This window comes from Phacochoerus africanus, chromosome 1 (assembly GCF_016906955.1).
Source record: "Phacochoerus africanus isolate WHEZ1 chromosome 1, ROS_Pafr_v1, whole genome shotgun sequence".
NCBI classification, from domain to species: Eukaryota; Metazoa; Chordata; class Mammalia; order Artiodactyla; family Suidae; genus Phacochoerus; species Phacochoerus africanus.
The window spans coordinates 159,741,054-159,764,036 of NC_062544.1; the positions used below are offsets into that span (position 1 = coordinate 159,741,054).

General features: G+C 36.9%; 1 protein-coding gene across 4 annotated transcripts in view; it reads right to left on the reverse strand.

Moving 5' to 3' along the window:
• The window catches only part of PIK3CB (phosphatidylinositol-4,5-bisphosphate 3-kinase catalytic subunit beta), a 178,604-nt gene that overhangs the window by 46,196 nt on the left and 109,425 nt on the right, over positions 1–22,983 (reverse strand). For 3 of the 4 annotated variants that reach the window (XM_047783338.1, XM_047783354.1, XM_047783327.1), the window contains 5 exons: positions 21,957–22,208; positions 20,286–20,382; positions 18,594–18,724; positions 15,784–15,834; positions 1,960–2,148 (listed from right to left, as the gene is read on the reverse strand). In XM_047783338.1, the coding sequence (XP_047639294.1) occupies positions 1,960–2,148; positions 15,784–15,834; positions 18,594–18,724; positions 20,286–20,382; positions 21,957–22,208 (720 nt within the window). The remainder of the gene's footprint in view (positions 1–1,959; positions 2,149–15,783; positions 15,835–18,593; positions 18,725–20,285; positions 20,383–21,956; positions 22,209–22,983) is intronic. The other variant, XM_047783345.1, reaches the window with a different exon arrangement.

Sequence of the window (22,983 nt, forward strand, 5' to 3'; positions counted from 1 at the left end):
GTTGACATATAAAGCCTCCCCTCTCAGATATCTTTTAAGAGTACAGCAAGAAATTTGTTTTATTTTAATTCAATACAAAATTAATATGATGCATTTCTTGAATGCGCACTCAGAACTGAATGCTATTCATGAGAAGATAGCAAGTGTGCCAACTAAAAATGCTTGTATCTTGTATCCAACCATTATGGGAGTTCACAGAAAAGTAACTTTGAATTTAAATAAATGTTTAGACAATGACTATGTCAGAACATTTAAAATGAATCTAAATGACAAAAAGAATTCCTTTTCAGAGTTTCACGTGGTCTAATCTTCATGTGCTCTAATTGTATAAACAGTTTAAACAAGGCACATAATACAAGCTTGTAACATAATTGCAAAACATTGTTAGACATGAGAAATAAATTCAAAAGAAATCCTTTCTAAACTTTTTTTTTTTTTAGGGGCACACCAAAAGCACATGGAGGGGTTCAATCGGAGCTACAGCTGCCGGCCTATGCCACAGCCACAGCAACACCAAATCCGGGCCACGTCTGTAGCCTACACCACAGCTTACGGCAACACCAGATCCTTAACCCACTGAGCGAAGCCAAGGGATGGATCCCGCATCCGCATGATTCCTAGTTGGATTTGTTTCCACAGCGCCATGGTGGGAACTCCTCTAAGCTTAATTTGAGAAGTAAAGCAATAAAATCAAAGATTTAAAAAATGTATACGATTAAAATATGTATTTCTTGACCAAAGTCATAGATTTAATAAAACAAGAAAAGTTTTTAAAAGATTAGTTGAACTAAGGTGAATAAATGTGGTCATTTTAATATGCCAAATGTATTCATTCTCATTAAAAAATCATTTCAGAATTCCCATTGTGGCTCAGTGATAATGAATCCAACTAGTATCCATGAGGATGCAGGTTGGATCCCTGGCCTCGTTCAGTGGGTTAAGGATCCAGCCTACATGAGCTGTGGCACAGGCTGGCAGCTATAGCTCTGATTCAATCCCTAGCCTGGGAACTTCCATATCTGCAGGTGTGGCTACAAAAAGAAAAAAAAAATCATTTCAAGGATCTTTCTGTAGAACACTGATAACCAAGTGAATTTAATAATGCCAGTATTTTTCACAGGCTCTTGAAAATTAAGTCAAATACCTAAAATTTACTGGCCAATTTTGGAGCAAGAAAAAAAAAATTTTCCCTTTTTTGGAGTTCCTGTTGTGGCTCAATGGGTTAAGAAACTGACTGGTATCCAAGAGAATGCAGGTTCAATCCTCGGCTTCAGTCGGTGGTTAAGGATCTGGTGTTGCTGTAAGCTGTGATATACTAAGCATATGCGGCTCAGATCCTGGGTTGCTGTGGCTGTGGCGTAAGCTGGTAGCTGCAGCTCTGAATCAACCCCTAGCCTGGGAACTTCCATACGCCTTGGGTATGACCCTAAAAAAGAAAACAGGAAAAAAAATTTTTCCTTTTTTCTATTCTGCCTAAAGGCAAACATTCATCAACACCACCCAACTTAAACATGTGGTAAAATTGACCTGAATGTTTTATGCCCTAAAACATTAACTTCTACAAATAGAGGTAATTTTCAAACACTACATATTCATTTAAAACACTCGCTGTAAAGGGTCTTAAGATTAAAACCTTGGAGTTTATTGATGAAACTGTTAGACGTATCCCAGGACCTACCACATGCTGGTAGTGATTACAGATGATTGCACTGGGAAAGATCTAAGATTTAATTATCTTTAGTAAAAGATAAAGAAAACCTACTCAAAATCTGGGATTTTTATGAAATCTGAAAACTTTCTCATATACCATTTAGAGTATATGTAAGAGTTAAAAATTTCAAAATTTTTCCCACAGAAAATTATTCAACCTATCAAAACAAATAAGAAAGAACAATTTATATGAAATCAACAAAGTAATATATATTGCCAAAAGGAATTATAGAAATGATCTTCTGTTACCTGAGCAACATCCTCAAGTTTATTCCACTTGATAGACAGCAATAATTTTGGCAATGACTGTGGGAAATTCTCTCTGCAGTCTTGTCGCAAAGTCCAAATAAGATCCATTTCATTCTCACACAGTTGAGACAATGGATCCCTGTCCAAGATTTCTTTCAGTACAGCAAGAAACTTCTTTCCACCTCGACTCTAAGAAAGTAAAATTACAGACTGAATTGCATAAACATTGGTAAACCTTGAACACAGGTGTTAGTGGTGCTGATCCCCAAGTAGGAGAAAATCCCTGAATCCAAAGATTCAACCAACCATGGATCATGTAGTACAGTGCTATATGTTTACTGAAAAAAATCCACTTAAAAGTGGATTCGAACAGTTCAAATCTCAGTTATTCTGGTTAACTACACAAGGAATTTCTAAACAATTTACGAGCTTTAAAATGTGAGATGTTAACAATTTAATTCCTTAAAAAGTTGGATATCCTTTTAAAGTTTTTATTGTTGACTATTAAATTCTTAAGCTAAGGATGAAGGAAAAAATTATTCTCAAACAGTTTTAAAAAGGGAAGAAAGGAGTTCCCATCAAGGTGCAGTGGTTAACAAATCCGACTAGGAACCATGAGGTTGAGGGTTCAGTCCTTGCCCTTGCTCAGCGGGTTAACGATCCGGCGTTGCCCTGAGCTGTGGTGTAGGTTGCAGACGCGGCTCGGATCCCGCGTTGCTGTGGCTCTGGTGTAGGCCGGTGGCTACAGCTCCGATTCAACCCCTAGCCTGGGAGCGGCCCTAGAAAAGGCAAAAAGACCAAAAAAGGGGGGGGGGAGTTCCCTTGTGGGGCAGCAGGTTAAGGATCTGGCATTGTCACTGCTGTGCCTCAGGTTGCCACTGTGGCGCAGGTTCAATCCCTGGTCCAGGAACTTCAACATACCCTGGGCAGGGCAAAAAATAAATAAATAAAATGAAAAGGGGAAAAAACAAACAAAAAAACACCTGTTTTAAAAATTCCGTGTATAAACACTAGGTGGCAGAATTGTAATGTAGAATAAAAAGAAGTCATTACTTGAAATGAGTTTCTCTCCTTTCTTTTCTAATTTTTAATTTCTATGAAGAAAAACAAACAAAAACAGATGAACCAAACATATAAAGTTTACAATAAAAGGAACAGGTGCCTTCTTGGCTCAGAGACATTAAGCCATTTAGATTAAAGACTGAATCTAGGCCAAAACCACACATAAAAAAACACAATTATCCCACTTTCCATCCCAATCCTTATAACATTATACTAAAACAAATACGATGGTCCATGCTAATTTTTTGATCCAGACTTTTTTTTTTTTTTTTTGTTCTTTTTGCCATTTTGAGCCAATCCTGTGGCATATGGAGGTTCCCAGGCTGGGGGTGGAATCACCAGAGCCACAGCAATGAGGGATCTGAGCCACATCTGCACTCTACACCACAGGTCACGGCAACGCCAGATCCTTAACCCATTGAAGAAGGCCAGGGATCGAACCCGCAACCTCATGGTTCCTAGTCGGATTCGTTAACCACTGAGCCACAACGGGAAATTCCAGACTCTTAATTATACTAACATTAAAAGAAAGAAGTGGAATTCCCTGGTGGCCTGCCTAGGAGGTTAAGGATACAGCACTATTACTGCTGTGGCTCAGGTCACAGTTGTAGCAAAGCTTTGATCCCTGGCCCACTTCCACATGCCATGGGCATGCCCCCCCCCAAAAAAGATAAGAGGTACATTTTCCTATACTTAAATATACCATTTAGGCAAAACATATTCTCCCCCCTCACCAAATCTCTGAAATTATAAATCAAGATTCTAAAAGGATTTATAGTCTATTAGTACAGTACACTATTCTTTTTATTGTAATCAATTGTTATTTCCCCAATATATTTTTTTCTACTGTATAGTATATTATTTTGTACTTGAGATTATTTTAGCTAGGATTTCATATAAACATTAAAATAAATAAAAGTCATATTACAAATTTTCTAAAGTAGTGAGATTCAAAACGGTATATGCATAGGTAAAAAAATTAGGCTGATATAATTGTCTATAAAGAAAATCTGAAAGAATCAACAAAAATACTACTGGAGTCAATATACAATTACAACAACTGTGTGACACCAGGTCAATATGTAAGAGAAAAATCATACGGGTTATCTTGTGGTGCAGCAGGCTAAGGATCAAGCATTGTCATTGCAGTAGCTTTGGTCACTGCCATGGGGCAGGTTCGACTCTCTGGCCCAGGAACTTCTTTCTACATGGTGCAGACATGCACGCCCCCCACCACCACACAAAAGTAAATCACTTTCCTATATATCAGGAATAAATAAGTGGAAATTTGAAATTAAAAACAGTAACACTTACATACCAAAAAATAAGGGAAAAAATAAAATTAACAAAATATGTAAAGATCTATATGAGGAAAACCAAAGGACTCTGATGAAAGTAATCCCAGAATTAAATAAATGGAGATATATTCCATGTTCAAGGATAGGAGACTCAATATCATGAAAATGATAGTTCTTCCGAACTTAATATCAACAAATTCGGAGTTCCCGTCGTGGCGCAGAGGTTAATGAATCCGACTAGGAACCATGAGGTTGAGGGTTCAGTCCCTGCCCTTGCTCAGTGGGTTAACGATCCGGCGTTGCCGTGAGCTGTGGTGTAGGTTGCAGACGCGGCTCGGATCCCGCGTTGCTGTGGCTCTGGCGTAGGCCAGTGGCTACAGCTCCGATTCGACCCCTAGCCTGGGAACCTCCATATGCCGAGAGAGCAGCCCAAAGAAATAGCAAAAAAAAAAAGACAAAAAAAAATCAACAAATTCTATTCAAACACAATTAAAATTCCATTAACTTAAAATTCCATTAAGTTCCATAAAATTCCATTAAGTTCTGTGCATATCTGCAAATTGGTTCTAAAGTTTATATGGAAAGGAAAGAGACCCAGAATAGTCAACACAATATTGAAGTAGAAACAGAACAAGGTTAAAGGACCAACGCTATCTGACTTAAGATAAATGTGAAACACAGAACTATAAAACTCCTACAAGAAAAGAGGAGAAGATCCAGATGACACTGGGTTTGGCAATAATTTTAACATCACACCAAATGCAAGATCCATCACTGAAAGAAGTGATAATCTGGACTTCATTAAATTAAATTATCTGCTCTGCAAAAGATTCTGTCAAGAGAATGAAAAGACAAGCCACAGATTGGGAGAAAATACTCACAAAAAGGACTGATATTTGATAAGGGACGGTTATCCAAAACACACAAAGAACTGTTAAAACTCAACTATAAGAGGAGTTCCCGTTGTGGCTCAGTGGTTAACGAATCCGACTAAGAACCATGAGGTTGTGGGTTCGATCCCTGGCCTTGCTCAGTGGGTTAAGGATCCGGCGTTGCCGTGAACTGTGGTGTAGGTCGCAGACGCAGCTCGGATCTGGCGTTGCTGTGGCTGTGTGTGGGCCAGCAGCTATGTCTCCGATTAGACCCCTAGCCTGGGAACGTCCATATGCCGCGGGAGCGGCCCAAAGAAATAGCAAAAAGACAAAAAAATAAAATAAAATAAAACTGCTCTTAGCAAAAATAAGGTTAAACACACACACAAAATATGACTACAGTGGTTTTATAGTCAAAGCCTCAATCTAAAAAGGGTATGCTTGGGAGTTTCCATCATGGCTCAGCAGTAACTAACCTGACTAGCATCCATGAGGACACAGGTTCGATCCCTGGCCTCGCTCAGTGGGTTAAAGGATCTGGTGTTGCCCTGAGCTATGATATAGGTCACAGATGCAGCTCTGATCTGGCATTGTTGTGGATGCGGCTTAGGCCTGGCCTGGGAACTTCCATATGTCATGGATGTGGCCCTAAAAAGACAATAATAAATAAGTAAAAATTAAAAGGGTATGCTTAAAAAGAAACAAACAAGAAAACCAAGCAAAGGGTATGCTTTATATTATAAATTTAACTGAGTTTCTTTGAAAAATTATCATGAGAAGTCATCAGAGTTTGAAAATAAAACTCTTACACTTACAGAGAAAAGTGAAACCTGTTACTGCAAACAACACATTATAAATTGTTCATGCCAGAAAAAGGCAACCTGCTCAAGTTAAATACTGTGGAAAACTACTGTTATTTCATGGATCAAAATTAGATTCTACAAGACCTATTGTAAGTAAATATCCTGAAGACCTAGGAGTAAATTAAGAAGGAAGAACAGGGGGTTAGCTATATAATTGCACTGTGATTGTTTACTGAGCTATGAAAAGCACAGTACTGAAAATGCCAAGATAAAAACAAATGACTACCAGAAGAAATGTGGCAGGAAGCCCAAAAAGACACAGATTCTTACATTCTTTCATAAAACTCAAAACAATCAGTATTGAAAAATTACATTGCAGTGCAACTAATGAAGTTATACACATGTCCAAATGCTTGAATTAAAATAAGATAATGGAGGAAAGCAATGAAAATTAACAGGCAATTTCTCTATTTTTCTTCACATTTAAATTATTCAAAATTATATAAATATTATGATGTAATAGTGACTACTGACCAAAATAAAACAGACATATCTTGTGCTAAGCACATGAAAAAGGACTATTGCTCTTTCCCCTTCCCTACTGGGGTTGGGGGTAGAGGGGCTGAGAAACTCAACAGTCATATTCAGAGGGGCTAGAAACTCACAACAACATGTTAGCAGTATGTTTGCCAAGGATAGAGTTAACTATGTGTCAGCCAGAATGTGAACTTGACCACACACAGCTGAGGATGAGACAGACCCCGTAGTCAGGACTGGTAGGATAGAAACGAATGAAGATGGTTACATGATAGGAAGACAGATTACAAATAAGAGAATTGAGCAAATAAGTAAATATACTAAGGATGATTGGAATCCAGATTTCTCATGTCAGAAAAGGCAAGCAAAATTATGTTAAGGCAAAGGTTAGAAAAATAAATCCTGTGGTGGTAAAAACAAATTGGAGACACTAATGAGAACTCATGGTTTTCTTTTTTGTTTTTGCATTTTGGTCTTTTAGGGCTGCACCTGCGGCATATGAAGATTCCCAGGCTAGGGGTTGAATCAGAACTACAGCTGCCGGCCTACACCATAGCCACAACAAATGCTGGATCCGAGCTAAGTCTGCAAGCTACACTACAGCTCACAGCAACACTGGATCCTTAACCCAATGAGCAAGGTCAAGATTGAACCAGCAACCTAATGGATACCAGTCAGCTTCATTAACGGCTGAGCCACGACAGGGACTCCCATGGTTTTTAATAGATAAAGAAATACATCTCTATGCTTATATGTGCAAAAATATTATGTAAACTCGTACTATCTAGTTCTGTTTCATGAAAGTGACTAGATGCAACTGAATGCCAAGAATGATAAGCATAACCAGTGCCCAGAATGTGGATTCTAAATACTTTTGACAAATAAAACTAATCAGTACTTCCTGGAGAAATGACTAATCCAAAGCTGGGGTACAGAATGTTACAGAAGAGCTTGGATTACTTTGTTGCTCTAGAAAGAAGGAAACACTCAAAGGATGATAGAGACATGTCAAAGAGACACAAGAAAAAAACTAAATGGGCTGCCACTGGCTAAATCTAGGTCAAATTTTCTATTATAATGTTAATAAGTATTTTGTGGCCATGTTTTGAGACTAAGTAAATATCCTGTTTCACATCAAAATTAATGACAGTGACTAACTGTTAAGTCAATAAATAAAACAGAAATCACAAATCCATACTACTATAAATTTTTTTAATTAAGAACATAAATGGGGGAGAAGAAAAACCCCTATCCTATGGGATAAGCCAATTAATAATTCCAAAAGGAAAATAAGTTTGAAAATTAGCCCTTGGCAAACCATTGTAATAATATAGATTCAGGCAAGATGTATTAATAAATATTAAAGCAAGTGGGTGAAAGTGATGTGAAACAGAATATTTACTTAGTCTCAAAATATGGCCACAAAATACTTATTAGCATTATAATAGAAAAACCTAGTAGATACTATTTTAACCAAGTGATAATAATTAACATGAACAGTAATGGACAAAGTGACATTGTTTGCCTTTGAGTAAAAAGCAATAAAAACACCACCATTTCATTGTATTCATGCTAAAAAAAGCACAGCTAGAATCTGATCCCAAGAAAACATTAGGCAAATCAACACTGAGAGACATTCTACAAAGTAATTGGCCTGTAATCTTAAAACACAAGTCGTTAAAGACAAGGAAAGACGAGATATCCTACTGTGGCTCAGTGGTAATGAACCTGACTAGAATCCATGTGGTGGCAGGTGTGATCCCTGGCCCTGCTCAGTGGGTTAAGGATCCAGCATTGCTGTGAGCTGCAGTGCAGGTCACAGACTCAGCTCAGATCTAGTGTTGCTGTGGCTGTGGCTGTGGCATAGGCTGGCAGCTGCAGCTCCAATTTGATCCTTACCCTGGGAACTTCCATATGCTGTGTATGTGGCTCTAAAAAGAAAAAAAAAAAAAAGGCATGATGTATGCCACCTAGAATCAAATGATTCAGAAAGAAATGCATAGACACATACAAAACAATAAAATGTTAAAGCTGAACGAAAGTTACATGGGAATTCTTCATACCCTTCTCCCAAGTTTTCAGTAAGTTTTAATTTTTAAAAAAAAATATTTGCTCTTTCCTTCCCTAAAACTGAAGGCTGTAAAGACTCCAAATCATTTACTAAGAAAACATTTTTGGGCAGATCCCCAGAACGTCTGAACTAAAAGACTGTCATCATCTGCATTCTCAGAAGCCAGCCATTAAGATTTTTGTGCCTGAGCTTGGGCAATAAGGAAGTAAGACAAACTTTATAATACAGATGTTTCAGAGCAGGGTTTCTCCATCACATGCTATTATGTTGTAGGATGGTCCTATGCAGTGCAGAAAGTTTAGCAGCCCCTGAACTCTACTTACACATGCCAGAAACAACCTCCCCCAACCAGGAAAATCTATAGACAATGTCAAATGCCCCACTGAAGGTTATAAAATAGGGTCATGTTGAGGATGACTGAATAGAAGATCAAAAGCTGCCACTTCTGTAGTAATAATTCATAAAGATCACATTTTTTTTTCCATTCTACAGACCCATAGTTCTTGGCAAATACATATTTTTTAAAAATGTCAATACCTATTAGACTGAATTCTATCAAAAAAACAGAAGTGCTGGGAAGGATATGGAACAACTGGAATCCTTTTACAGTTGGTGGAATGTACCATGGTATAGCCAATGTAGAAAACAATGGCAGTTCCTCAAAAAACAAAAAACAGAATTACCATGTGATACAGATATTTGAGTTCTGGGTATATACCAAAAAGAACTGAAAGGAGCATCTCAGGAAGATATTTGTACACTCAAGCAATCCCGTTTACCATCGCATCTGAAATAAAATACCTAGAAGTAAACCTACCTAAAGAGACCAAAGACCTGTACTCTGAAAACTACAAAACACTGATGAAAGAAATCAAAGATGACAGAAAAAGGTGGAAAGATATCCCATGCTCGTGGATTGGAAGAGTTAATATTATCAAAATGACTATACTACCTAAGGCAATCTACAGATTCAATGCAATCCCTATCAAATTACCAAGGACATTCTTCACAGAACTCAAACAAAATATTTTAAAGTTTGTTTGGAAGCACAAAAGAACCAGAATAGCCAAAGACATCCTGAAAAAGAAAAATGGAGCTGGAGGCATCAGGCTCCCGGACTTCACACTATACTACAACAAAGCAAAAGTCATCAAAACTGCATGGTACTGGCACAAAGACAGACATATAGATCAGTGGAACAGGATAGAAGGCACCTACAGCCAATTCATCTATGACAAAGGAGGCAAGGATATACAATGGAGAAAGGACAGCTTGTTCAATAAGTGGTGCTGGGAAAACTGGACAGCCACATGGAAAAGAATGAAAGTAGAACACTCCCTAACACCATACACAAAAATAAACTCCAAATGGATTAAAGACCTAGACAGAAGACCAGACACTATCAAACTCCTAGAGGAAAACAGAGGCCAAACACTCTCTGACCCAAACCACAGCAACATCTTCTCAGATCCACCTCTTAGAGCAATATGTAAAAACAAAAACAAACAAATGGGACCTCCTCAAACTTCAAAGTTTCTGCACAGCAAAGGAAACCCTAAACAACACAAAAAGACAACCCACAGAATGGGAGAAAATCTTTGCAAGTGAATCCACTGACAGGGGATTCATCTCCAAAATTTATAAACACCTTCTGCAGCTCCATACCCAAAAAACAAACAACCCCATCCAAAAATGGGCCGAAGATCTAAACAGACACTTCTCCAGAGAAGACATACAGATGGCCGAGAAACACACGAAAAGATGTTCAGCATCACTCATTATTAGAGAAATGCAAATCAAAACCACTCTGAGGTACCACCTTACACCAGCCAGAATGGCCATCATCCAAAAGTCTACAAACAATAAGCGCTGGAGAGGGTGTGGAGAAAAAGGAACCCTATTACACTGTTGGTGGGATCATACATTGGTGCAACCAATGTGAAAAGCAGTATTGAGATTCCTCAGAAAACTAATCATAGAACTACCATTTGATCTAGCAATCCCACTCCTGGGCATCTACCCAGAGAAAACCATGACTTGCAAAGACACATGTACTCCAGTGTTTACTGCAGCATTATTTACAATAGCCAAAATATGAAAACAACCTAAATGTCCATCGACAGAGGTGTGGATCAAGAAGATGTGGTACATATACACAATGGAAAATCACTCAGCCATTAAAAAGAACGAAACGCCAGCATTTTTTGCAACATGGATGGACCTAGAAACGATCATGCTAAGTGAAGTCAGCCGTACAATGAGACACCAACATCCAATGCTTTCACTGACATGTGGAATCTGAAAAAAAGGACAGACTGAACTTCTTTGCAGAACAGATGCTGACTTACAGCCATTGAAAAACTTATGGTCTCCAGAGGAGACAGTTTGGGGGGTGAGGGGATGTGCTTGGGCTGTGGGATGGAAATCCTGTGAAATCAGACTGTTATGATCATTATACAACTACAAATGTGATAAATTCATTTGAGTAATAAAAAAAAAAGATATTTGTACACTCATGTTCATAGCAGCATTACTCACAGCAGCTAAAATGTGGAAGTGGGAGTTCCCATCATGGCGCAGTGTAAACAAATCCAACTAGGAACCATGAGGTTGGGGGTTCGATTACTGGCCTCGCTCAGTTGGTTAAGGTCTGGCGTTGCCATGAGCTGTGGTGTAGGTCACAGATGCAGCTCGGATTTGGCGTTGCTGTGGCTGTGGTGTAGGCTGGCAGCTGTGGCTCCGATTAGACCCCTAGCCTGGGAAACTCCCTATGCCACAGGTGTGGCCCTAAAAAGACAAAAGACAAAAATAAAATAAAGTAAAATGTAGAAGTGAATGAAGGATCTGATGAATGAATGGATAAACCGTGGCACATACATGAGATGGAATACTATTCAAACTTGAAAAGGAAAGGAATTTTTGACACTTGCTATAATAGGGATGAACCTTAAAGACATTATGCTAAGTGAAACAAGCCAGTCACAAAAAGATAAAATACTTCATGATTCCATTTATCTGAGGTATCCAGAAATGGTCACATTCATAAAGACAGAAAGCAGTAGTGGATGTCAAGGAATAAGGGAAAGGGAAAATGGGGAGTTGTTTAATAGACCTAAGAGTTTCAATTTTGCAAGATTAAAAAGTTCTCAGAAGGAAGTTCCCATTGTGGAACAGTGGAAATGGATCTGACTAGTAACCATGAGGGTTCAATCCCTGGCCTCCCTCAGTGGGTTAACGATCCAGCATTGCTGTGAGCTGTGGTATAGGTCACAGACATGGCTCGGATCTGGCATTGCTATGGCTGTGGTGTAGGTCAGCAGCTGCAGCTCCAATTTGACCCCTAGCCTGGGAACCTTCATGTGCCGCAGGTGCGGCCATTAAAAGCAAAAAGTTCTCAGGGAACTACATCTAATCACTTGTGATGGAACATGATGGAAGATTACCTGAGAAAAAGGATGTATAAATATGTATAACTGAGTGACTTTGCCATAGAGCAAAATTTGACACAACACTATAAATCAACTATAATAAAAATTTTTTTTAAAAGATTAAAAAGTTCTGGAGATCAGCTGCATAACAATGTCTTAAGTATATTGTGAATATAAAATTAATGTTTGTGAACTGTATACCTGAAAATGATTAAGGTGCTAAATTTTATGTGTATTTAATCACAATAAAAAAAAATTTTTAATTCCAAGAGCATGTTTAAGTCCTAAGTAAGGTATTGGTAAATTCACGAAATGAACTGCATATGTGTACATACTATACATATACACATTTAATATACACATATAAATGGAAACACATGTACAATTCAACAAGTCAACTTTACATGACCTTCACAAGGAATATAACCCACTCTTGATATATATGAAGACTGGATTAAAAGACTGGAATGAGAACACAGTTCCTTCATTCCTCTCATTCAAAGGACCAGGAAATGTCTAAGTATTTTGAAATACTCATCAGTAACAGTTCTGAGACATAAAAGAAAGTGCCTAATACAGCAATCTGTTAATAAGAGAAAGCTGATAGGATCAAGGATGAGATCTGCTAAGACCTAAGCAGTGGTGAGAAACCCACTTCTAGGCAACATTTCAGCTCATAAGCAAAGGATACAAGAAATGAGAGAGGAGGCCAGGGGATATCATCAGAGGGGTTATCAAAGGATCTGTAGGTGGAGTACCTGCTTTGGTCAGGCATGACCCTTCTTCTGTTTGGGCTGAGCTGAAACAACAAAGGGATCAGCCCCAAATTGAGGTGATGAGCATGGGTACTGAACTCCAGGGAGCCACCTGATCTCATAAAGTACGGAAATATTCACATACAGGAGACCTCATTGTCAGCACAGTCTATCCTAATTCCTGCAGGTACTAAACACAGGTTACAGTAAATAGGCAAACAAACAAGGAGTCACAAGTATAAAAAGAGTGAAACTAAGAGTCACCAGACATTGAGAAAAACCCATATGAAGAAAGATGCTAGAAGAAGAAGCAAGACCACTTTAAAAATAAGACATATTTAATATGTCAGAGAGAACTAAGATGACATTATAGCCATGAAAAAGCATTAAACTGAAATCTATAAAAGATAAATAAAATTTTTAAAAGAAAAAAGCATTACCATATGACCGAGCAATCCCACTATTGGGCATATATCCGGACAAAACTCTCTTTAAAACAGACACATACACCTGCATGTTCATTGCAGCTCTATTCACAACAGCCAAGACATGGAAACAACCCAAATGTCCACTGACAGACAACTGAATTAGGACGATGTGGTGTATATATATACAATGGAATACTACTCAGCCATGAAAAAAGAACGAAATAATGTCATTTGCAGCAACATGGATGAAATAGAGACTCTTATACTGAGTGATGTTAAGTCAGAAAGAGAGAGACAAATACAATATGATATCATCTACATCTGGAATCTAATATAAGACACAAATGAACCTTTCCATAGAAAAGAAAATCATGGACTTGCAGAATAGACTTGTGGTTGCCAAGGGGGAGGGGGAGGGAGTGGGATGGACTAGGAGCTTGGGGTTAATAGATACAAACTATTGGCTTTGGAATGGATTAGCAATGAGATCCTGCTGTGTAGCACTGGGAACTATTTCTAGTCACTTATGATGGGGCATGATAATGTGTGAAAATAGAATGTGTACATGTATGTGTAACTGGGTCACCATGCTGTACAGTAGAAAAAAAAATGTATTGGGGAAATAACTATTAAAAATAAAAATAAAGAAGAAAAGAAAAGAAAAAAGCAGCAAACCCCAAACCTGAATAGTAATAAAGGGAATGCAAGTTGAAATAATGTCACATCATTTTTACGTCTACTGTATCAACATATTAAGTGGGTCAAATGCAAAAAGATGAAAACTGTCCAACAGTGTGAGTGGAGTTCTAAGTTGGGGGTTTTTTCTGCCATGTCCACAACATGTGAAAATTCCTAGGAGGTTCCTTTAAAAACTACAGTTACCATAAGATCCAACAGTCTCACACCTAGATTTATCTGGAGAACACTTTAATTCAAAAAGATACATGAACCCAGGGTTCACTGCAGTACTATTTACAATAGCCAAGTCACAGAAGCAATCTAAATGTCTATCAACAGATGAATGGACAAAGAATGTGGTATGTATCTACACTGGAATATTACTGGGCCATAAAAAAGAATGAGGAATTCCTGTTGTGGCTCAGCAGTAATAAACCTGACTAGCCTCCATGATAATGCAGGTTCAATTCCTGGCCTCAATCAGTGGGTTAAGGATCTGGTGTAACCATGAGCTGTGGTGTAGATCAAAGATGTGGCCTGGATCTTGCTGTGGCTATGGTATAGGCCAGCACCTGCAGCTCTGATTGGACCCCTAGCCTGGGAACATCTATATGCCATGGGTATGGCCCTAAAAAGAGAAAAGAGAGAAAAAAACATAGAGAGAGAGAGTGTAGAAATGTTATATATATTGTAAACTAAGCGAAAAGAGTAATATATTTTATAGTCTTTGGAAACAATGGGAATAGTGTGTATGGCAGAGATTATTTGTCTCTGACTCTACATTCTCCTTTTCTTACTTTATTAACTATAGTCTCTTACTCTTAGCCAAGCACACAACTGTCCAGCTAAAGAGTACATTTCCCAGTCTTATGTGTGTTTAGGTATGGCCATGTAACTTAAGTTATGGCTAATGAAATGCAAGCAGAAATAAAGTATATTAATGATACCCGCAGAAACAATGGGTATGACCTCTATTCTTGCTTTTCCTTTTTCTGTGGGCTGGAAGGTAGTAATGTAGGAAGCTGAAAGATCAATATTAAACCACGAGGGGAGTTCCTTGGTGGTGCACTAGGTTTAGAATCTGGTGGTGTCACTGCAGTGGCTCAGGTTGCTGCTGTGGCACAGGTTCAATCCCTGGCCTAGGAACTTCTGCATGCTGCAGGCACAGCCAAACCAAAACAAAAACAACCATGAGGTAGAAACATGTTAACATGACAGAGTGCCAAGATGGAAGAAACCTGAATCCCCAGCACTGCAAAACCTGGCTTCAACATATCTGCTCTGTTACATCAGGGAAATAAAGAAAATTACAGCTTCCTCCTTCAGCTGATTAATAGTCACAAAGACGGTACTATTAATCTAGGAAGTGTCTTAGCATCCCTCACAGACTAGCTGCAGAACTTGTGCTTGTATCAGAAATGGGCTTACCACTGAACACAGACCAACCAAGAATAGCTGCCATTTAACAAACATTCATATGTACATACTCACACTAGACTGTTCCTGCATATGAGTATGTTCCTCTGTAAGTTCATTACCACAAACGAGATGAAAGGAACTATCAAGGGGCACAACTTTGTAAGAAGAAAGAGCCATTTTAGTGTGGGGAGGGAGAAATCAGGAGTTTGGGCTTAATACATACACACTACTATATAGATACAAAATAGATAATCAACAAGGACATACTGTATGATATAAGGAACTCTCAATATTCTGCAATAACTTATAGGAGAAAATAATCTGAAAAAAAGAATAGTTATATGTATATATATATAACTGAATCACTTTGCTGTACACCTGTAACTAACACAATAGTAGAAATCAACTATAGTCCAATATTATATAAAATAAAATTTAAAAAGAAAGGGTCATTTTAAAACCTTGATACTTACTGATACATTAGCACTATCACTGCTTGCAATCTCAGCTGCCTTTTCAATAATCTGTTTAAAAAAATTTTTAAAAATTAAAATTTGGCTCTTTGTAAAATTATAAATGAAAATTGTATAACTACTCTTGCACTATAACGAGCTACATATGATCTGACATCTCCATGGTTTCTTAATGTAAGCATAAATTTTAAATACAAAATGATATGTAGTGATTTCTAATTTTCAAACTCGAGAGCCAAGAAACAATGGTATTAGTATAAAGGACTGACTTACGGAGTACACTAGGATTGTCTGTCAATAAAATAAGCAGTGGCTTATGTACATGAAAAATATTTTAAACATAGGTAAATACTTTCTGGTTAAGAAAATGCAAAGGTATGTAAAAGTTACTAAATATAGACTAAGATTTTGTCAATTTGTCATTATGTTTTCCTCTGAATTAACAGATATCAAAAGTAGAAGTTACGTCAAGAGAAAATCTAGGAGTTCCCATTGTGGCGCAGCGGAAGGAATCTGACTAGGAACCACGAGGTTGTGGGTTCGATCCCTGGCCTTGCTCAGTGGGTTAAGGATCTGGCGATGCAGTGAGCTGTGGTATAGGTCGCAGATGGGGCTTGGATCTGTGGCATAGGCTGGCAGCAAAAGTTCTAACTGGACCCCTAGCCTGAGAACTTCCACGTGCCACCAGTGCGGCCCTAAAAAGACAAAAGACCAAAAAAAAAAAAAAGTGAGAATCTAAAAATATTTTTTAAATTCATTAAATTCAAAAGAGACTCCGTTTTTTGAAAAGATGGTAATCTAATGGGAAGGAACAACAGGTTAAAAAAAAAATCAGAAGATCCATATCCAGTTATGAGTTAAATAATTCTAACACAAATAATTTAACTGTATCCTCATGTGTAAAACATACTGGTAATTCCCATCACATTTCATAAAGCTGTTGTAACGATTAAATGATATTATAGATATTAAAATTAAGCAATAACCATAAAAGTGATTTGAAAAGCAAAATGAATACAAGTACAGCAAAAAAAAAAACATTGAATAAAAATAGAAGCAACTTGGAGTTCCTGTCACGGCTCAGTGGAAATGAATCCTACTACGAACTATGAGGTTGCCAGTTCAATCCCTGGCCTTGCTCAGTGGATTAAGGATCTGGCGTTGCCGTGAGCTGTGGTGTAGGCTGGTAGCTATACCTCCAATTAGACCCCTAGCCTGGAAACCCTCCATATGCTAAGGGTGTATGGCCCTAAAAAGCAACAACAACAACAAAATATAAGCAACTTACACTTTTTACATCTACATTATGTTTTTTAAATAATGATCACATATAAAAATGGACAAGTAAAAGAAAACCAGTAAATATATTTATACATATTTAAAAACTAAAATCTCCACCCAAAGTAGATCTTCAAAGACAGACTCTCCAAGGGATCCGAAAGGCAAAAGTAAAGTTTAGTGACCAGTTATATTTGACTCTGTTGACAACAATGCTAAATAGAACATTTTAAAGTTCTCTTGGAATTGATTAAAAATTCTTAAATTTGCACAAAATGTTATATTTGTAAACATCCTTCAAAAAGCATCTCATTTGATCCAAAACAAACTATAGATGGCTGTTGAACACATACTATAACTGAACACAGAAACAGTCAAAGCTTGGACTATTAAGTACATCATAAAGAGCTACAGCTTATGAATAAATTCCTATTCTAAGGAATAAAACCATGGCATAAATGTAATGGATGCCTCCAAATGTGCCTTCTTCTACTCAGCATACACTAAGGTGTGTGGCTCTTGACACATTTAAGACTTCTTCTGAAATAGCCACATATTTTAATTTGGAGGTATATACTGATCAGAAAATCATTTTAGAAAATGAAATGAAAAATTACTTATTAGGTGGATCAAAATTCAATTAAAATGGAAGTAAAGAAAGAAACACTTGAGTTAGATAAATTTTAATTTACATACTACTTTTAAAATCTACTCTATGCAGGTCTGGTAGTGATGAACATTAAAAATACAATTAGGTACACCGGTAGATTAACTGAAATTTTAGAATAATATCAACTTTTAAAGGAAACTGGTTCTCAAATAGATTAAGTAAATAAAAAACTTCTTGTTCATTATCTGAGAATTTACACAAAGATTTCCTCAAAAAAATCAGTATTAATCATACCTAAAACAAAGACGTCAAACCTGAAGACAAAACATATGACAGCTCAGCTCTCTTAACATATAAATTATCATGGCCCAATCTTCAGCCCCTAACAGACACCTTATCCCCAAGATGTGCAGCCTGTACACTAAGGAAATGTGTTTAGAAATGGAAGCCCTTACTATCAATTCTACAAAAATAAGAGCACCTTAGAAAGTCTTACTACTAATAATATTCAACATAAAATATCTGTTCTTTGAATAGCAGCTCTAACACAGTTGTCTTTAATCTGAATCAACATGATATGATGGGCACATTCACTGTACATTTTGCATGTTTAGAGTTACATATGAATGCATTTATAGCCCTTTTAAATTGAAAAGGACCCCAGAGAACAATTATAATTTCCTCATTTTTTAAAATAAGGAATCTGAATTCTAGAGATGTCATGTGTCACTTAGTCAGTGCTAAAGCCATTACTAAACAGTTGGCTTCTGGCTCAGTAGTCTTTCTCCTGAACCAAGCTATAAAGGTACATGACGTCCAGAAAGATTAATATATTTACAGAGCTTAAACTACAAACGTACAGAGCTGAGAACCAGTAATTCAATTATTGCATACATACTGACTCTTTAAATAATGAGCTTACCTTATCAAAAGGAGGGTAGTAATAAGGTTGTTTTTTATTCTCTGGGAATTTGATATGCAAAGCTGTTGCATTTTCAGTATATGGATTTGTTTGAACAGTTCCCATTGGATTCAACATTTCTTCAAGTTCATCTAAAACATGCAAATAATTCTGATTCTTAGGAAAATGTCTTTGAAAATAAAATAAAATAAAACCTTAATAAATTTCAACCATGAGAATTACAAGGAAGTTTGGCAGAAAACTATATCAGTAAACTCTAATTTTCTTAATACTTGGCACAAAATTTGAATGTGAGTTTACCTTTAAAATGAAAACGTTAACAAAAATTAATAGTTACCTCATCTCTTTCTTCAAATTTGGCTAAGTAGTCTCAATCTTCCAAAAACAAAAAAAGAACAACAACAAAAAAAAACCCTGGAACTATTCCCTTTTCATCAAACTTTTAAATATGTCACCTAAAAAATGATTTTATTTTTTATAGCCACACCCACAGCATATGAAGGTTCCCAAAATAGGGGTCAAATCAGAGCTGTAGCTGCTGGCCTGTGCCACAGCCACAGTGACACCAGATCCAAAATGCAACTACAACCTACACCATAGCTCCCAGCAACGCCGGATACTTACCACACTGAACAAGACCAGGGATCAAACCTGTGTCCTCATGGATGCTAGCCAGATTCATTTCTGTTGAGCCACGACGGGAACTCCCCAAATGATTTTTCAATGTAAGTAAGTTCACAATTTTACTAAATACATTAACCAACTATGAAGACAGAAAAATACAATTATAATGCAAAGATAACACTAAAAACTTCCAACTTTGGGGAAAGCAGTACAGAACAATGGAAAGAGTCAAGCAGTCTTGTGTTCAAATCCTAGATTTGAACCAATTATATAAGACTGATTTATCAAGAGTTCCCATCGTGGTGTAGTGTAAATGAAATCCAATGAGTAACCATGAGGTTGTGGATTCGATCCCTGGCCTCACTCAGTGGGTTAAGGATCCAGCATTGCCGTGAGCTGTGGTGTAGGTCGTAGACTCAGCTCATATCCGGCATTGCTGTTGCTGTGGTGTGGGCTGGCAGCTACTGCTCCGATTAGACTCCTAGCCTGGGAACCTCCATATGCTACAGGCACGGCCCTAAAAAGAAAAAAAGAAAAAAAAAACACTAAATTATCACTGAGCTTCACTTTTCTCATCTGTATAATGGGATAAATCTGTCTACCTTACAGGGCTACTCTGAGTAGTATTTGAGAAAAAAGAGGCACATGGAAGGTGTTCCTCTTAGCTTAAATTTCAGGCCAACTAAAGAATAAGTGTTTTTACTATCCTTCTCATGTTAGCTGTTAATGTTCCTACTAGTTTCTACATAAGTAGAAATTTACTATAGCTAGGAGCAACAGTAGTTGTTATAAAGAAGACATTGCTCCTTAGAAGAATTTCTCAAAAACCTACAAAAGAAAAACATTTAGAGCAAGAAAATAGTCATCATAATAAATACATTCAGAAACAAATCACTTTTTGACTACATTAAACTAATCTTTGGAAATCTCTTTCAGAATAAATAATAAAAATATGAAATGATAGTTTCTTTACTGGAATGAAAGATGACTGAGTCATAAAGAAACATTAACTAGTCCACATGCCAAAAATTACTCTTTTAACGCTAAGGAGTACAATGTAAATCTTACCAGGAAATGAAGACCAGCTGTGTAATATTATATCTCCAGATCGCAACTGTCCTTTAAAGTCAAAAACCATCGTATTCACCCATGCCACAGGATAATGCTGTTGAAAAAGATACCATTGCATAAATATGCTAAGAATATTTTAAGGTGTGAACACATACATGCCCTTTGTTTCAATAATGTTGGTTCTACAAATTTCTAGAATTGTAGATGATTTCCTAAAAAAGTATCCAATTTAAAAACAAGACATACATAGAAAAATATTCAATATCTTTATAATGGTTAAATGAAATCCTAAAAACCAATTACTACCTCACAATAAAACAGAGTAGCCAAAAATAGAATATTTATTTTTCAGTCATTGCAAATGACAAGGAATTTTTAATGACTCAAAAAAATATGCATGATATAATGTCAGGCTATATGTTTTAAGAGATTTCAGCCTATATAAATTTTAATTAGGAGAAGGCAATGTTTCGAGATATTTAGAATTTATTTACATTTCTAAAAGGAAGCACAAGCTAATAGGACAGCTCGGATTTGGCATTGCTGTGGCTGTGGCATAGGCCAGCAGCTGTAGCTCTGATTTGACTCCTTGCCAGGGAATTTCCATATGCCACAAGTGCAGACCAAAAAGCAAAAAAAAAAAAAAAAAGATACATATTTACATAGATAAATACAATAACCAGATTTTTTTAATGTGTAAAATCAAACTTTCCATCCTTCCAAAAACTTTTCAAAAGTAAGAAGAAAATTTAAAAAGACTTGAATAAAAATATGAAATGGAAGATGAAAACATGAGAAAGGTTCACCATCCTTTATCCACAATTTCGAAGACCAAGAAATTTTAAAAACTAAAACTTTGTTCATAACTCATTTGACAGTAATTACATGACCAGAAAATACATGAAGGTAACTGATAGTTTTCATTTGTCTGATTTAGTGTAAACACTCATATATTCCACTGCTAGAAACTGATGTGTTTAACTACAAGTTTGTGTCCCAGACCCTACAAGGTATGTTGAGTGAACTTTGATTTTTCTAAAATGCCTAAAAATTTGAATTCTCAAACTTATCTGGCAGTGAAATTTCAGTTAAGGGACTGTGGACCTATAATATTTTATTTTAATTTAATTTTTTATTTTTTTATCTTTTTTTCTCTTTCAGGGCTGCACCCATGGCATATGGAAGTTCCCAGGCTAGGGCTCAAATCAGAGCTGCAGTTGCCAGCCTACACCACAGCCACAGCAACATGGGATCTGAGCCACGTCTGTAACCTACACTACAGCTCATGGCCATGCTGGATCCTTAACCCACTAAGCAAGGCAAGGGATTGAACAGGCGTCCTCATGGATACTAGTCGGGTTCATTACCACTGGGCAACAATGAGAACTCCTGTAATATTTTAAATCTCTTCATTCTTTAACTATATTTTCTAAAAAGCATTATATTTATAATAGAATAGAGTATAACATTTAGTAAAATAAATTGGCTGAAAGATAATCGAATAAGACATAAAAATGGACTTGCTGTTTTTATAAAATCAATTCTTAGGGACCAAGTTATATGACATAATTTCACTTATATTAGTCTATTATTTCAATATCTTAAAATTATTGCATTATGTTACTATTATCCCATTATAAAAATTTTCATAAGTTAGTATATAATTACCACTTTTCCAGATTTCCTGATGGTCTGATATTTAGAGGGATTAATAGTTTTGGTTGATTTCTTCGTTTTCACTTTATCTAACACTGCATAAACAGCAAAACATAATCGAGCCATTCGTGGCAGGTCGCAAGTATTGATATCAAATTCCAGGGGTTCATTCCAAATATGATCATTTTTCCCTGATATCTCTGAGCTTACGATGGTTTTACACAGGAGTTCGGTACCATGAAAAAGGCCAGCCCTGACATGAACCTGTAATGATGGAGACAAAAACAAATTCAGACTCATGAGTACTGTACCACTGAAACACCTCTATTTTGGAGTATGAAAAAACACATACTGGGAGAAGAAGCAGGACAATTCTAGGAAAGCCTATTTGTCCACAGACCCATCAGAGTGTAATTAGCATTTAATTCACAAACTGTTATTTTAACTTATTTTTCACTTACTAAGTAGATAAGCTAAAAAATGCGAGGTGTCTCAATAGTATAAATAGCTCTAAAAAAAACTAAGACCATAAGTATAAAAACTATCACATGCCTACTTCCACTTATGTCATTTACTTGGGGCCTTGTCTTATTCCTCTGTATAGTTGGGAAGAAAGGAGTGGATAAAGTGTCCCCAAAGTCTCTTTCAACTTCCATATAATTTATGAATTGGTTACTATAACAGTCAACCTAAAGATATCCTATCCATGTTTGTGATTATCCTACACATCACTGTGTTCTCACTCAGGTCCAGAGTGATGCAGGACATATGTTACATGTTCCACAAAATTTTACTCGGTCATTTATTTAAATAGTTTTTTAAAAAGACATGACATGATTATATCCAATTTAAAAGTGAGTGGTATGGAGTTCCCATTGTGGCTCAGCGTTAATGAACCCAACTAGTGTCCATGAGGATGCAGTTCGATCCCCGGCCCTGCTCAGTCAGTTTAAGGAACTGGTGTTGCTGTGAGCTGCAGTGTAGCTCACATACTCAGCTCAGATCCAGCACTGCTGTGCCTGTAGTGAAGGCCAGCAGC